At 38.7% G+C, this 17,013-nt stretch overlaps 1 protein-coding gene across 1 annotated transcript in view; it reads left to right on the plus strand.

The window, feature by feature from the left end:
* Positions 1-17,013, plus strand: part of NALCN (sodium leak channel, non-selective) — a 237,906-nt gene that overhangs the window by 167,389 nt on the left and 53,504 nt on the right. Inside the window, exons 15-16 of the mRNA XM_075137770.1 lie at positions 6,711-6,847; positions 8,493-8,634. Of these exons, the coding sequence (XP_074993871.1) occupies positions 6,711-6,847; positions 8,493-8,634 (279 nt within the window). The remainder of the gene's footprint in view (positions 1-6,710; positions 6,848-8,492; positions 8,635-17,013) is intronic.

The raw sequence follows: 17,013 nt of genomic DNA on the forward strand, positions 1-17,013 counted from the left end.
CCCAAGGCAGCATAGAATGTGGTTAAAATCAATTTAGGTTCTGTTTTAGAGTCCCTACATGGGAGAATTTTTGTTGCAATGTCCCTATTTGTTTAGGTGAGCCCAAAGGGCAAAATTCACAACCGATACATCTAGGCAGTTAACTAAACGAGGAGAAGAGAGCAAGCTCAAGCGCTAACCCCTTGTCTGTGCACGCCGCTTAACTGTTCACTCATTGCTGGGTCTCTCCTGGAGCTCTGGCTGTTTTCTCCCAGACAATACTTCGGTGTAGTTCAGGGAATATTTTAAGGGAGGGACTACTTTGAAAGAAAGGCCTCACCACGTTGGACTCTAAGCCACACAGTCCTGTAATGCTATTCCACCTTCAGCCAAACTCACAAGCTCTTCTCTCTCTCAAAGTAGGCAACATACAACACAAATTTCATCTGCAAGAAGTGCCACTCAGGGGAATTGCACGTAGCATGTTGTTTGAGATGCCTTGAAGAATTGGAAAACCTGTGGAAAAATAGCTGTTGTAGTTGTGTCTCAGGGCCACCACACAGGGCCTAGAGGACCAAGAGCCAAATATGATGAAGTATGGTTGAAGTCAGCGGATACCATCTGACCTTAGGCAAGGTGTTAGGCCCTTGGCAGTCTTTTATATAGCACTATAGACATATTAATAAGATCTACACATCATAAATACTGCTTTTTAACACTGCAACTGTTACTTTTACCCAAATCTAATTTGTCTTTTTTTTTTCCTTAATTTTCAGATTGCTTTTTACCTTCCTTTTTTCATGGTGCAGTTTGCTTAAACAAAATTGAGCTTTTTCTTCATTGTAATTGGAATTGCAGGTGTAAATACTAGTAACTGAACAGCTGATTTGTGTTGAACTTTAAATCAAATGCAGGTACAAAAATGTTGATACAAATTGATGCCAAAGCTGAGTGTGGGCTGTGAAAGCTTACCCATATGCATATCTTCTTTTAGTATAGCTCATTCATGTCCAAAAATTTACCAGGTCTATACGTTTTCAGAATAATAACAGAAAGGAAATAAGTGGCTCATTTAATTTGCCTTTCTGATTTTTAATTGTTTAATTTACATGTCATTTAATGCTAATTACTTGGATTTCATTCAAAGCTCTTTTTGACAAGCCAAAGGTGATGGTAAATCAGAGAATTTGAATAAGTAAAAAATTCTGGAAAACTGTTGGATGGGTCCTGGTATCAGTTTGTGATATCTTTCATTCCCACGCACTTTCATGCTCGGAGTGTTTGATGTTGGAGCACATAGCATATCCTGCTAAGAGTGTAACACAGATATTGTGTAGTCATTTTATTGTTCAAATACAGCCCCTAAAGGAGATTTCCAGTGAAAAATGTTGATGTATAGCAGTGCACTATAAGGTACCAAACAGTATTAATTTAAAACTATCCTGTAGTGAGCCCCCCCGAACTTTCTCAAAAGGTTTGAACTTTTCAGTTACCATGAAATTATTCTGGGCAGCTGGCCAGTTCCTAAATAAACTGTGTGTACATCAGTAGCAAAGCTTTTAATTTTGAACATGATTGATCTCAGCCTGTTGTGAAAAATGTCAACTAAAATGAAAGAGTTAGAGCATTGCAGTAAATTTTTCATAATCATTTAATTTCATTGAAATATTTACAGAGTGTTTAAGTGAATTTCACATACACTTGCCTTACAAACCATATGAAAACTGCATCTTTCACTCTTTACAGTTTGCGCATTACTGGCTCTTCTTCCATGATCAGAATCAAATGAATAGAGAACAAAACAAAAAGTTAGGAAGGGTAGGTCTTATTCCTTTGGCTATGGTTTAAATCTGTTTCTCCTTTGGCATGTTCTCACCAAAGTGTCAATATCTTAGAAACTCAATGACTGTGTTAAATTTGAGCGTTTGGTTTGCTTTGGAAGAACTTTACTTTTGAGGGTGTTTCTTTCTCTAAATGCAAATTGGTGTTATTAAGAGATACTCACCTTATTTAGCCCTTTGAACTGTTCAGGTGATCACGTTCATAAGTACCAGACCCTGGAACACTTCCATTTTCCAGGCTGTCAGCTCCCACCTGAGTCCATTACGAGACCTCTGCATGTGCAAACACTTCTCACATCCTGCTCCTGTAAGGGGCTGGAGGGCAGGCGTGACACCGCCCTGCGTTCAGCTGAAGATCTGAAGCGCACCGTGGCATGTCTCTTCTGGTGAACGTAGGGAGAAACCGTGGGAACGCAGCTCTCCTAATCAGGTCCTGCTGCTCGTCTCGCTCCAATGCTTTAATGCTTTTTCAACAACTCCAGTCACTGCTATCAAAGAAGTTGCAGTGTGCACTTTAAAAGAACTCACTACTTTCACCCTGACCACACTTGCAGTGATTAACATCTGGGTGACTATAGTACTACATTGTTTTAAGATGAAAAAATTAAGAACCACCATTTATTGCCTTACTCTCCTCTTCAGGTTCTGCGTAACACTGTGTATACAGTGTGGCTCAAGTACTGTAATATAGTGTATTTTTAAAAATTTTTAAATGTCAACACTTCCATTTCTGTAACACAGATGAGAAAGCTTTAGTAGCTGGCAGAGGTGGAATGGTTTGTGAATAGTCTCGTGCTGTGGCTTTGTTGGCCTGGTGGGACCAGTGTGGTTATGTGGGAGATGCCAGCTTCCCACCAGGAAGGCTGCTGTCTCCAGTGGGGCAGTGATTGCTTTTCTGACCATCCCAGCACAGTTGTCTAACCACAGCCAGGGTGCATCGGCGTTAAAGAGCTAACCCTGCCCCTTTTTCTCACTAGTCATTACCTGCTGTCTCTTTTATTCCCCCTGCCTCTACCCCAGTCTTCCAGTTTCACCACCATTCACGCTACTGTGTGTGTTTAGGACAACTTCTTACAGGTTCTTTTCAGTTTTAAGGGCCCAGATCTTAATTACGCTAACACTGGTTTTAGCAATCACCTTTTTGTAAGGAAGCCTTGAAGTCACAAAGAAATTTACAGCTGAAGCTGCATTAAGCAGTGTGAGTGAGATCATCCCGCGTTAACGCCTGGGCTGCGCCGTGGGACAGAATCAGTACAATGAAGCAGTTGCTGCTGCTGCCACATTTACAGCACGTGCGGTTCAGAGGGTTTTGCTTCAGAGGAGATTCGATCTCACACTGGGCTACATGCCCCATCACACATGGGGTTTGAAGCCACCCTAAGGACCAGTCATTGGTTCTGATCCTTACGTCAGTCTCAGTGCCTGGAGTGCATTTGTGTGTCACCAAGGTGGAGCTTGGGCTTTTGTTTCCTCCAAGAAGAATCTGTTTTGCTTACCAATACAGCTCATAAACTAAACCAGCAAAGAGCAAATGCTCATGATTGGGGGATTCACTTCAAACTGCTCCGAACCAAATGGAGACATGGCCATAACGCCTTTCTGGGAGAAAAAAAAAACACAAATATGCTCTCTTCACCAATAAGTCCGCCTTTCTCACAGCTGTCTTTTGTATTGATCTAAGACAATTATGTGAACAGATCAGGGACAGCTTGGATTTCAGGGACCCATAGCTGAACGTATTATTCAAGCTACCATTGGAATCCAAATTAAGATTTCCTCTCTGCCACTCCTCACCATTTATGTACTAATTGGATAAGCTCTTCTGATCAGGTTCAGAGCAGACAGTTGTACTGTATGTATTGTGCCATTAAATCTGCCCCTGTAAACTCAAGCACTGTGGAAATAGTGGAAATAGACGTAAATTCCTTCTATGGCTTTACAGGAACCGTTCTAGCAGCCACAAGAGTATTTAGCCAGGCCAGGCTGACAAAATGTTGGTGAACTGCTCCCAGTAGGCTCCCCCTTTGGAGCTGGAGATAAAAGGCCATGCAGAGCAAATCAGACCAGAGTGCATTTCCTTGCCAATAGTGATAATAATAAATAAAATTTAAAATCATAGAAACATATCCTGATATTTTATTTTGGTTTAGCTGTTACTAGAAACACTCAGCACCATCATTGCCATATTTCAACATAATCTTGTACCTTTAAAAATATAAGTGTTTGTTATGCGGTAAAGGAAGTTGAAGTGTAAAGGTTTTAAGCAGCAATACAAAATAGGATGTATGTCATGTGGAGCAGCAATTACACCCTAAGTGCATAGAGAAGAACTCAGTGAAGCTAAATGCCTCGTGCTCCCCAATATGTAATATTATCACAGCATGAGTAATTAGAGATATTCTGTAGCACTGCTTTGACTTTAGGTTATTTTAAAGCCTATCTTGAATCATTCTCTTGTTTAGACAGGGGATATTGCTGTCCCTTTGCTTATCTTTTGAACTGTACAGTTTCCTGCTTCCAAGCTCTCCCTGATCTGTTCTGCGCTGAGACTTCAGACAACATTGCAATCTATCATATGCTCTCTATTCTGTATAGACTGACTTCTGTGAACAGGAGTTCATAGCTGTAAGAGACATTATTTGTCCTTGCCAAAATCTGCATCTTATGCAATGATTTCTTATTAAAAAGCAAACCCGCAGAAACTGGAAACCTTTCTTCCCTCTAAAAATAAGCCCTTCCCAAAGCTTTTCAACAGTACAATGTTGCAGAAAAGCCCTGTTAGATTATCCAACTCATTTCCTTGTCAGTGAGGGATGTCTTTCTGCAGTACTCTGGCGTTTCAAAGGTTCTGTCTAGTCTGAATTTGAAATGATGAGGCACTTCCCTCCGGAGACCTCTCTGAACGCTCAGAGATTTCCCTGTAAGGATAGTAATCTTTATTCTCAGCCCAAGAATTCCCGTTCTTAATTTCATCCTCTCATTCCTGTATTTGGGGTACTCTATTATATTCTTGAAATAATTTGTTTTCAAATATTTCTTACATAAATTTACATCGTCTCGCCTCCCTTTACTTTATTATCAGTTATGGTAGATGTAGTATAAATACCGGGCCCCTTTATTCTTTCTCTCCTTTTTTCTCCCTTGCCCCAGTTGGTTGTTGTAGCTCTCCCCTGGTTTTCATGGCTCTCTTCTGCACTATTTTGGCTTGTCAGTGTGAGACTGATAAAGTGGTATTTAGAAGTGAATGCATACCCAAGTATGGTCTTTTCAAAGCAGCACGGAGAGGAGCTGTGGACTTCTGTACCATTTTCTAAAACTATATAATGTCTAACCAACAGAGATTGGTTGAGAGCATAGCCTTTGGCTGGTAATGTAATTGGTGCCCAAATTGGCCTTCTGATGCTGTACTGAAGTACAAGTTCTTGTTTAGTTTCTGCTCTTATTCTTGTTCTAGAATTTTTTCAGTCTGTTATTTCCTGACCCTATTTCTAAATCTGTCCTTTTCCTTGTCCGCCATGGTATTCGCATTTTAACATCAAGTGAATTTCATTAATGTCATAATTTCTTCCTTTTAAGGACCATTAATGAAGCAATTAAATAGGACTGGACATAATACAGATTTATGCAATATTCCCCTTCTATTCTGACTCAGTGCTTCACCATTAATCATTAGTCCTTGTCTGTAGCTCTTCAAACAGTTTTCAACTTGTATCCAACCGAATATGAATTGATTTTCAGTTTAAGCTGTGCTATGGCTGGAAGTGGTGATGTTGCTGATAGCATGACAGTGCAGCAGAGCAGTTCTTCTGTGGGAGGAATGCTGTGGGAGCATGCATTTCACTAGGCAGTGCAAGTGAGAGTTAAAGCTCCATTCGACTTCCTGGGCAATTCCCGCTGATAAAGATCTATAGCTGATATCTGTCAGCAGTATTCCCTGCAGGTGCTGATGGTGAAAATCTGTTTTAAAATGTAAGCTTCTAAGCCTGTGCTCACAAGCAGGTGGGAGAAAGAAAACTGAAATAATCTCAATTAGATGTATGCTTATTGAAATAGTATGCAATACACATACCATTTAAACTAAAAGTAAAAATGAGTTTCACTGATTCTTTTTGACCTGGTATTTTGTTCAATGACACAACTGAATTGCTACATAAGGTAATCAGAATTCAGGAATCGTATCTCCATATCATATGTTTTTTATCTTATTTCATTAGATGTAGCCATCATCTGTTCACACAGATAGATGTATCTGCCTTTTCTGTACTTAGATGTGTGATATTCCATGGAATAACTGTTTGTGGCTACTTTTAAATGCAACATTTATTATGTGATTTGCTGCAGCTCAGTATCAGAATTGCTGATATAGATGGATTCTTTTGAGTCCTTTCTTATATCACTCATCTAAATGTAATTTTCCTGTTATTTTCATGTTCTGAGAGCTGGATTTCTTTAAAATTGCTCCCTTTTAAAATGCTATGTTCTATTTGAATATTGAAGAACTGTCAATATATACAGAATGATGTGCCTAATAAGAAAAGATCATGGATGTTTATTTGCTTGATAAAGTGCTAGGGATCTGTGAAGAAAACCTAGAAATAAGCATATTGAATAGGACACTAGTACGCTTTGTATTTTAAAATTAAAATTATTGGCAATCCTCCCATTTTATGACTTTCAGTGAAAGGCATGGTGTTGTTAGGTATTTGTCAGCTTCTAGCGCAAGCAGAGCAATAGACTCCAGAGTATCAAATTCACCCTCGGTAGTTCTTTGCTGCCATCTTCTGTTTCTTTAAATAATTGCCATTATTATTTGGATTCTGAAAAACAAGGCTGGGATATTACAGAGCAAAATTTCCCTTTCTATCATTTTTTTCGTTTCCTTGTTTTCAGCTAAAGCAAAGTGAAGCAAATGCAGATACAAAGGAGAAGCTTCCATTGCGTCTACGCATCTTTGAAAAATTTCCAAACAGACCACAAATGGTGAAAATCTCCAAGCTTCCTTCAGATTTCACAGTTCCAAAAATAAGGTATTGAAATATTTCCATTGCTAGTATGTTATAAACCTGTCTGGTGCCACATAGCACCCAAAATATGTGACTGTTTTGCTTGTGGATTAGGCAGATAGTTCAGAAAATGAGAAGTGAAAGAGAATTAACATTGGCATCGAAAGGGGGTGACGTTTTTGAAAAAAAAGAAAAAAAATCCTAGTATTCCTTATAACATATTCATGAAAGCAACTGGATTGACCAGAACTGACACAAATACTGTATGATTGAAGAGTGTGTTGTTTCTCAACTCCTATTTGGATTTTAGATTCTCTGCTGACATAGACAACTAGCAGTCTAATCAATTCGCATGTAGCTTTTTAAAGATAAGATGATCAACTGGCAGCAAATCATTAGAGGGGATAACACAGGCCATCCAATACCAGTTAGGCTGTGGTGACCTTGTGCCCTCTTTGGATTTGCGTAGTTACCACTTCCCCGTAAAACTCAGCTTAACAAAGGATCAGACCCTCAGTTGGCTACTAGATCATCAGTTACAGTATAATTATTCTTGGCGTGGTCCCAAAAAAAGCTTACAGAAATCCAAGAGCTGCTCATTCCAGTATCCCCATGGCGGGAGAGAGGATGGTGTGAAAGATGGCGGTCATTGTTCTGGGTCTCCTGAGGTTACTTTTCTTTTGATTAAACTCACAAGGAAGCTAATGCAAGTGATTTGACCTGTTTGTGTCATCTTAGCTGAATGAAAGGAATAATGCTGGTCAGAAGGGTCAGGAAAAACAACCTTCCAAACCTCAGGGAGACAGTCATAGATACTTTGCTTTCAATACCAAAATACTGTTTGATTATATATTGAGGGTGTTCTTGTACTAGTCTTAGTCTTTTTTGGTATTTCTTTTTAGCTGTGATTTTCCCAGCATACTCTAGACTAATATGTGATCATGCTAACTACTGAAACAGACTTCAAACTATCACTAGCAAATCATATCTTTAAATCTGAAGCTATTGTACTATGTAAAACTATCTCCCCAGATAAAAATTAGTTTTGACATAGTCAGTTTACACTGAAAATAGGGCAACTCTACTAAACTTAAACTACAGTAAGATAAATGTACATTTGTTGTAAACAGAAATGCTTCTATGTTTTAAACATGGTATGTGTGAGGCAGGGAATTGCTGAAGCGCCTTAATACTGGCATTCAAAGCAGTTATATGAACAGATGTTGTTTGAAATCTTGAAGAAAGAATTTCTTGCAGAGAGTATGTTTCCTTTGGATTATATCAGCGTTTGATTTACATTGAAGTAACAACTCACTGTTTAATGAGCTCAAAAGAGCTGAAAACTGCAAAAGGCAGTTCAAATATTTAGCAGTTTAACTGGTAAATAAATAAATAAAAGAATTATTATTAAAAGGAATAAAATTATTTTCTTTGAAGCTACATGCAAGCCACCCATCTCTCAATTCAGTTATGGATTTCTTTAATAAATTAATTTAAGTTTTATCAGTTGTTTCAGCTCTCTGTCCATTTATACAGCTATAGCTCAGTACAAATTTTTCTTGCAGTTTATCCATCTTAGCACTAATGGGTTGTGACACATTATAAAGAAAACCAAATATTAGCTGTTCCTGAGTTTTTAATCCATCAATATCTTCTATTTGTTCACAAGGGAAAGTTTTATGAAGCAGTTTATTGATCGCCAGCAACAAGATACCAGCTGTTTGCTGCGAAGACTTCCTTCAGCATCTTCTTCCTCATGTGACCACTCTAAAAGATCAGCAGTTGAAGAAAACAAATATATTGATCAAAAGGTAAATCAAGAGTATAGGGCAGTATATGTCTTTCCTTGAGTATTGTGAGGAAAGACCTCAGATTATTCAGTTTGTCAAACGTAAAAGTGAACACAAGCTAGGACGACTGAACACAGGCTAAAAGGCTATATTTAATTTAGCCTGAAACAGACATCACAGCAGATCCTCACTTGGTTTAAATTTTCCTGTCTCCTTTGACTTCAAAATTCAGAATTTGATACATAATCCATCTTATGAAGTTATGTTTTTTGTAAGTAGTCTTGCTGTTAATCACTGAGAAGCTAGTGGAAAATGAAAGTTTGTGAATATCACATTGGATTTTTGAGTGTCTCGATACTGTTACAACGTTGAAAACGCACTTCACTGAAGCACGATCTCTGGGTAATCACTGGAGATGGGTAAAAATTTAAGAATTACTCTGATTATTTAGAGGACATTAGCCGCTCTGTAGGCCTTGGAATCACTAGAAAACAGATGCTGAACACATATATTTGAGACCCGTTGTGTTAAATGCTGCTAGTCTCCCAGTCGGACTAGCGTGGATGGTTGGATTTGAAAAATTTCAGGACTGCTTGGAATGATGATGATGATGCTGCAGCATAAGTAAATGTGTGTGACTTCTTACACCTTGCAAAACTATAGGGTCAGAAAAAAATTTCATCTGCATCACGGAAGATGATTTCTAGTGGCTTCTACACTGATATGACTTCTTGATCACTTGTAATATTGTGTAACTTATTGGCGACATTTTAACAGACAAAAGAAAAGTCCTTTCAGTATTCATAACAGGGTGCTCGAATCCTGTTTGAATATTGACATCAGGGGTTTATAAATACATTTTAAGTCACAGAATCACAGACAAGAAAAAGAAGGAGGGGACATACTGTAGCTACACGTATAACTGGCTTTCCTAGTATGTGATTTGCAACTATAACTCAGGACAGCATTCGTACAGGCAGGAAACAGAGTTGGGGAAAACAATACTTTTCTTATAATGAATGAAAAGAGACAATTTGCAAACTACTGTTAATTTCCATGCCTATTTCAGTGCAAGAACCCATTCCTGTGGCTGATGTATTCTATGGCATCAGTAAGCCAAAGCTGAACAGCATGGCCTGAGAGGGAGGTCTGTGGCAAAATATTATTTATCAGACAAGGAAGGTCGTAGGAAGGAATCAAGCCTAAATGGACATCATCTGCTCTAACAAGCACAGCAGAAAAATTGGTTATTAAACGACAAGCCTAGGGGTCAGCAGAACTATGCCAAACATTGCTAATGATGAACTTCAAACACTGTGCCAGGAAAATCAGAGTACATTTCTACCATGTAATGAAGAGATGAACAGAGACCTTAAACTTGTCCCAGCCACACAGATAAGTCCACAGTATGCAATGCAGAACTGTGCAATGATTCGGTAGATCTGTTTACATTAACATAATTTAAGTATATTAAATTGCAATCTTAATTCCTTCTGCCTGCTGTTCACAAAAGTGAATCCTTATTGTTTCTGAAGAAAGGTGAATACATGGCACAGTTTATTCAATGAGGTCTTGCAATATGAAAACAGAATGGTGCATTCTTTTCAAATTTTCACTTCCCTCCAAGAGCAAATATGCATGATCTGACTTTCATTTTTTAATTGAAATAAGTGTTTGCAAATTGGTTTTGCACTATTCAACCTGCTTCAAGCACATACTTTTGGATTTCCATGCCTCAAGGGTAAAATCACTGATGAGTAATATATCTGATAAATGTAGCTTAAAGCAAGGTATTTACACATTCATATTAAGAGGGAGAAAGCACTAGGAAGGATTTTGTGAAAGTAATTACTCTGTCTTTCTATAGTTACAGTTGCCAAGGCAACCTCACTTTTGTATGAACAAATCTTCTTAAAAATATCTTATCCTTAAAACAAGCTTGGAATGACTGGTTGCACTTAAATACAAACCTGGCATGCATACTTTACTTTTTTTTGTAAAAAAAGAAACCTGACGAAACATTTTACTGATCCCAGTGCCTAACAGGATGCATTCCCACTGCTCCTGATGGCTTCAGAAACTTTTCACATCTTTTTTGCTTTGTAGTTGATTAAAAAAAATAGCGTGGAATCAAAAGGTGGGATTCTGATGGCAGATTTGACTCTGTCCTTCCTTTATGGTGGCTGAACTGTGCCTAGTTCCTCCAATTTCTCCTGGACTTACATCAGTATTTCTGCATTCCACACCTGCTGAAGTGATAGGAAGTACTTAATACATACATTCCCTTATTTCCACTTCAGCAATATTCTTCTTTTCTTTCTCTAAAAATCTGCCACTATATATATATATGGTGTTGGTTTTGTGTTCAAAATCAATCTGACCCATAATTTGTGATGACTGGTAAAGCAAATCAGTTTTTGTTCTCTTATATAACAGGTTTAGTAAGTTTTTTCAGTATTATAATTACCCACTTCCTTGAAAAGATGTTTTAAGTTGCAAAAGGGGAGTAGATTTTCATTACATTCTTTCTTTTTTTAAGGTATTTTACCTTCTCCACATAATTGAAAAGTTTATTTATTTGTATATATTACCATAACTATGACGACAATTGGTTTGAAATTCTTTTCATCTATGCCGAATAAAATGAACAGCTTTGGAAAACAGATTTCTCTGCTATACTCCTTTTTTCTAGTCAAGTCTGTAAGCTCCAGAAGTTTTTCTAACTCTTCCAAATTTCTAAACTATTATCGAAGTAATAAACTAACCAAACACTAATATAAAAAATTACTTTTAGATACCTAAATGCCATTTACCTTGTATACATCCCCTAAAAGTTCTCTTTCAATGTGTGGGGTCTGAGTGGGTGTGTGGGGACAGACCATGCCATCTTCATTCTTCTACATCCAATGCCAGCAACACCTGAGCTATCTCAGATACAGATGCTTCATAGGCAGCTTAGCACGATGCTTTGCTTGAGTTGTTCATGATTATCTGTAACTTTGTGTGCAAGACTGGGATTGTCTGGGGTTCTCTGAACTTAACACTGCTAGAAGTGCAGGATGGTCATTCTTTGCTCTCTGCTTGAGGTCCTGCTGAGCAAATTTTCCTAAACCCATTGATCTTGCCACAGACCTCCTCCACTGCATGCTGAGCTATTCTATCCTGATGTGGTCTGCAGGCCATGAGTTGAAAAGCTCTGGATCTAATCAGAGAAATGCGGACTGTCAAGGTTGGTGAGGATACCCCTGTTGTAGTAGAAAGTACCATGAAGACGCTTTCTGGTGAAAGAAGGACGACTGCTCAGAAAAAGTGCAAGTATAAGGAGACAGTGCCATTATAAAATTAATGGGAAAAGTATCTGTGGAAAGGGTTAAAAAATGAAAAAAGAGAGTTATGGTATTAAATTGACATGGTAGATGTCGGAGAAGGGGAGTTTTAGAGACAGGGAAGTGTTCTTTTATACTTCCCCATTTGTGTGAAAATTATTCACAGTATGCTGGGAATTTCCTCAGCTAACCAATATTTCAGTAAATTCTTGGACAGGAGAACTGGATGCAATATGGAAACAGATAATTTTTGTGTGAGTGGGTGGATAAGAAGAAAGGAAGTTGGCAGAAAATAAGACATCTCGCTGTGGTGGCTCTCACAAGAGCCTGAGGGATAGTCACAGCAAGTTTTAGGCGACAAAAAAACTAAATAAGCTGTAAGTTTTGCAACAAATCAGGTGTCCAGTAAAATACAGCTGAGTTGGCTGTAGAGATTGGCCTTGGCTTCTTAATTTCAACACTAGAATCAGAGGAGCATAGAAAGATCTCATAGTGCTTTCCTAAGAGACATACAACTTTTAGCAAGCCCTGTGGAAAATCGTTGAGAGGAGGACACTCCTGAATCGGTTACTTATCTTTGGCCACAGAACACAGCACATTGCTGTTAAAGTAAAATTCAAAACTGACAGGCTCATGAGGTGAACTTTGAAAATGCCTATGGCTCAATATGTACAGATACGCATGTGCGTGCAGTGGCACAGCAGGAGTGAATTCCAAAACAAAGCAAAAGAGCATTTAATATATCCATGTATTTTATAGTTCAGACTTTTAGCATCTCCCATTCAGCTGAAGGAATACAAATGAGCCAGCCCTCTTATTTCTGCGTTTGAAATATTAACTGGATAGTAGCAAACATATTTTCTCTTTTCTGTCCTTTTTATCATCCTGTTTCCTTTCTGTTTCCTTTCACGTATGAGTTTTGTTTTCAGCTCTGCAAGCAGTGAAATGAGTAGCCAGTACTGTTTCCTGTGGGAGGAAGATCCATCATTAAGGTCTAGCTCCTGTGAAATCTCGACCTCCCACACCATATGCCTTTCCTAGTTGATTTCCTAGTTACAGCAGAACGTACCTGTCTGACAGGAGGCCATGGTCAGAAAGTGAGAGCTGATCTCGGAGGTAGCCAGAGCTGTTAACCATGGAGGACTATGAATGTTAAGCAGCAGACCTCGCGCTGGATTCTGCCTTCTTTGGGGAGTCGGTGCACAGAATAGGGCACCGAGGTGATATGTTCATGATGACCTGTGTTGCCTTGCAGGTGGGCTGCTGAGCTTTGCACCCGCTTTTTTTACACTCTTTGGCTTCATTCCCAGATATGATCCTGCTGATAACCATTAAAGTTAGATGGGATGGAACACAAACATCAATGCAATTATAAGCCTCATCCTGGAAGGGTTTGAGTACTTCCTTGGAGATTTACATAAAAGTCATTCCCTCTGATTTACGTAGAAGTCATTGTCTCTTGACACCTCAGGGAAAGTTTATGATTTTATCTGTGTACAATTTCACACACAAATTCAACACACAAGATTGCCCACAACTTTTAATGCATGTTTGGTTAACATCATAGATACTCCATTTGTGAGCTGCTGAGAAATGCCACCTATGCTTGATAAGATGTTGTTATTTAATCTAGCAATTTGTTCCAGCATGTCTTTTTCTGATCTGTGCTCAGCTTCTTTCATTAACTATTCTGTTTCTTGCAAAAAGAACCACGTATATTCTGAGAGGAATATTCTGCAAGGACTTTTCCTTGCAGAAAGTATTTGTAATTGTAAAAGCTGGAATAGCCTTTCAGCTTTTCTAAGGCATAGCTTTTAGTATTGAAGACAGAGTGTCCCAAAATATCTTTCAGGAAATCATCAGGCATGAAGACATACTCATAAACTTTATTTGTATTTTTTCGTTCTTAGAAAATAACCAAGTGTAGAATATTTATTCATAAATAGTCATTTCCTGAATTTCTACTTCTTATTGTAATAAACTTATGTCTCAAGTTAATCAACCTCTTCTAAACTTTACTTTGGGCATTCTATTGTGCAAATCAGAATACTGGCACAAAAAGTACTATAGCATTGTGTTGTGTTCCTGATTATTCTTTTCTCCAAGTAATTTGAAATTTTATCACATTAATTTTGAATGTAGCAGAAACTAATAAAGTGTAATTGCACATGAATTCCAAGTAGAAAAGATTATTTCTTTTAAACACTAATAAATACTACATTTTTTTCTGAAGGAATTCTTGCAGAACTTTGTGCATAAGTATCAAAAAAAATCATTCAAACTTTATCTTGATCTCCCTTTACTGAGTATCCGAGTAGAACGCTGTCGTACAATTTCAGTTTCCGTATACCGCTTGTTAATTAAACATAGCCGAGTGCTTCAGTCTTACCTACTTATGTCATTAACAGGATATTGCCAAAATCTATCTAGCTATAACATTCAGAAAAGTCATTAAAACAATCTACCTGCTGGAATGAGAATGGCTTATGAATCCAGCACTTTCTTGCTCATCACAGTCTTGATTTTCAAAGATTATTTTTGTCCCATGTCTGTTCTCATCAGATCTTTCTAATGAAGTTAATATATCTAAATACAGTGATGTATTTCAGGTTTTCTGAAGATTATTCAGGAGACCTCTTTGTCTGTTTTGCATTGCTTAAAGATTTTGTTTATTTTCAGGTAAAATGGATATGTAACAATATCTCTATGTCCCTGTGTCTAAATAATCGATTTATTAAGTATTTTACCACATACACATTTCAGCTGGTAATGTTTAACTTCTGTGACCATGTTTGCCTTCAGAGTAGAGAAGACACAACTGCAATAGTAACAAGATTCTGTTCTTGTTATGGTCTGTCTCTGGCTTCTGATGATTTTAAAGTACTTTGTCACTCTTGCCTCTACACGGTACGTTCAAAATTCTGCCTGGGAAAGACCAATTTTCAATTATATTCTGAGAGAAAAGAGGCTGGGACTGGATACTTTGCCATTTTCAAAGTGCCGTAATTCAGCACTTCTTTCTGGTATTAGCTTTCTACTTCATCAGTTTGCGCTAAAAGATTTCAAGGGTTTGATACAAAGGCTGTGAAGATGCATTAAGATGCAAGGGGCTGATCATACACTTCCTGTTTCTTCAAACAAAATTCAGACATGGCAAAATTTTTAGCCTGCTGTATTTTAACAGAAAAGAGCATGCATTAGTTTGGAGTGAAGGGGGAGACAATGAGGGGCTGGGTTACAGGAAAGCCCTTCTATTTGAGCCTTGTACTCTCCCTTTCCCTGCTCCTACCGAGGAATCCAGATCTTCTCCAAGCCCTTCAGTCTCCCTCACCCACTCGCAGGACTCATTCACAAGAACTGATTAAATATAGTTGTCATCGCTTTGTTCTAGTGAAGGGAATGTGCTTGTACAACCAGGAGAAATGTTCTTCCTTGTTCCACCAACCCAAGTTACATCTCACTTGAAACTCCCAGTTCATATCAGTCTTCTTCCATTCCCAGTCCAACCCAGCCTGGCAGTCCTTTCTTCCCTAGAGCCTCAAGATCCCCAACTCAAGGTGTGGAGTGGAACCTTCTCCTCCATCGTTGTGCACCCAGCAGAATGTATTGCAATCCCACATCAGCTTGGCCAGGAGTCCTCACTTCCACCCTGCTGTTGGCTGCCATGAGTAATCTACCCAGCCCTCTTTACCAGCTTTTCCCAAGGTCTCCCTGGTTCCTGCATCAAGTAAAGATAGAAAACAAAAGAAAACAAACCTATCCAAGGTTGCACTTGCCAAAACGATCGGAGGGATGGACCACCTCCCCTATGAGAACAGGCTGAGAGAGTTGGGGTTGTTTAGCCTGGGGAAGAAAAGGCTTTGGGGAGACCTTATTGCAGCCTTTCAATACTTAAAGGGGGCTTATAAGAAGGATGGAGAAAGACTTTTTAGCAGGGCTTGTTGCAACAGGACAAGGGGTAAGGGTTTTAAACTAAAGGAGGGTAGATGGATAGATAGACTAGATAATAAGGAAGAAATTCTTTACAATGAGGGTGATGAAACACTGGCACAGGCTGCCCAGAGAGGTGGTAGATGCCCCATCCCTGGAAACGTTCAAGGTCAGGTTGGACAGGGCTCTGAGCAACCTGATCTAGTTGAAGATGTCCCTGCCCACAGTGGGGAGGTTGGACTAAATGACCTTTAGAGGTCCCTTCCAACCCAAACCATTCTATGATTCTACGTTTCTATGAAAAACCTACCCTTTAAACCGCTGAAAGTAAAAAACTCAGATATGCCAAAGCAAAAAACCCAACCATAGTATGACAAGACATAAAAGAGAGGGATTCTTCTCCTTCCCTGGAGCTGCTCCCCCATGTATCTGAGATGGACTATTATCATCCTTTTGGGGGATATAATAGTCCATTCCCCAAGTCTTTGGGGGTTTTATGAGTATGCTAATATTAGCCTTGTCCACATTCTCAGACTTAATTGAAAAAGGTTCTTGGTTATGAAAGGACATGGAGATTTTCCAGACCAGTAGTCAGCTAATTAGAATAACATGGCTTTCTCTAAGAGGTAGGCAGCAATCAAGGGCTACAAAAGGAATTAAGGCTATTTCAGGTCAACGACTCCCAAGAGTTAAGAAGATTATGCCCACTTCTCATTCTAGACATCTGATCAAAAGGGACAGCCTTTGTGGCACTCCCTGTGGCACTTATCTAATGCTAGACCACTTTCTTGACTGTTTAGCGAGCCTGTTTCTTATACACGACAACCTCACCAAGGGCCAGATTTTCGAAGCCCAAATGAAAATAGTTAGTTCTACTTTGAGAGAGGGAAATGGATTAGATGATCTCTAGAGATCCTTTGTAATTGCATCTTTTTTGATTCCGTAGGCATTAAGCAAAGTTTTCAAAAGAGCTTAGGAAATTGCCCACTGATTTCTATAGGGTTTAGTCACTTACTTAACCTGCTTAAATTCTTTTGAACATTTTGTTAGGTACCTACCAACAACTTGCAGTCTGGCCTTCCATCACTCTATTTTTGTCACATTCATTTTGAGAGAGTCCGATCTCTTCAAGCCAAAGATGTAT

This window comes from Calonectris borealis, chromosome 1 (assembly GCF_964195595.1).
Source record: "Calonectris borealis chromosome 1, bCalBor7.hap1.2, whole genome shotgun sequence".
Classification (NCBI taxonomy): domain Eukaryota; kingdom Metazoa; phylum Chordata; class Aves; order Procellariiformes; family Procellariidae; genus Calonectris; species Calonectris borealis.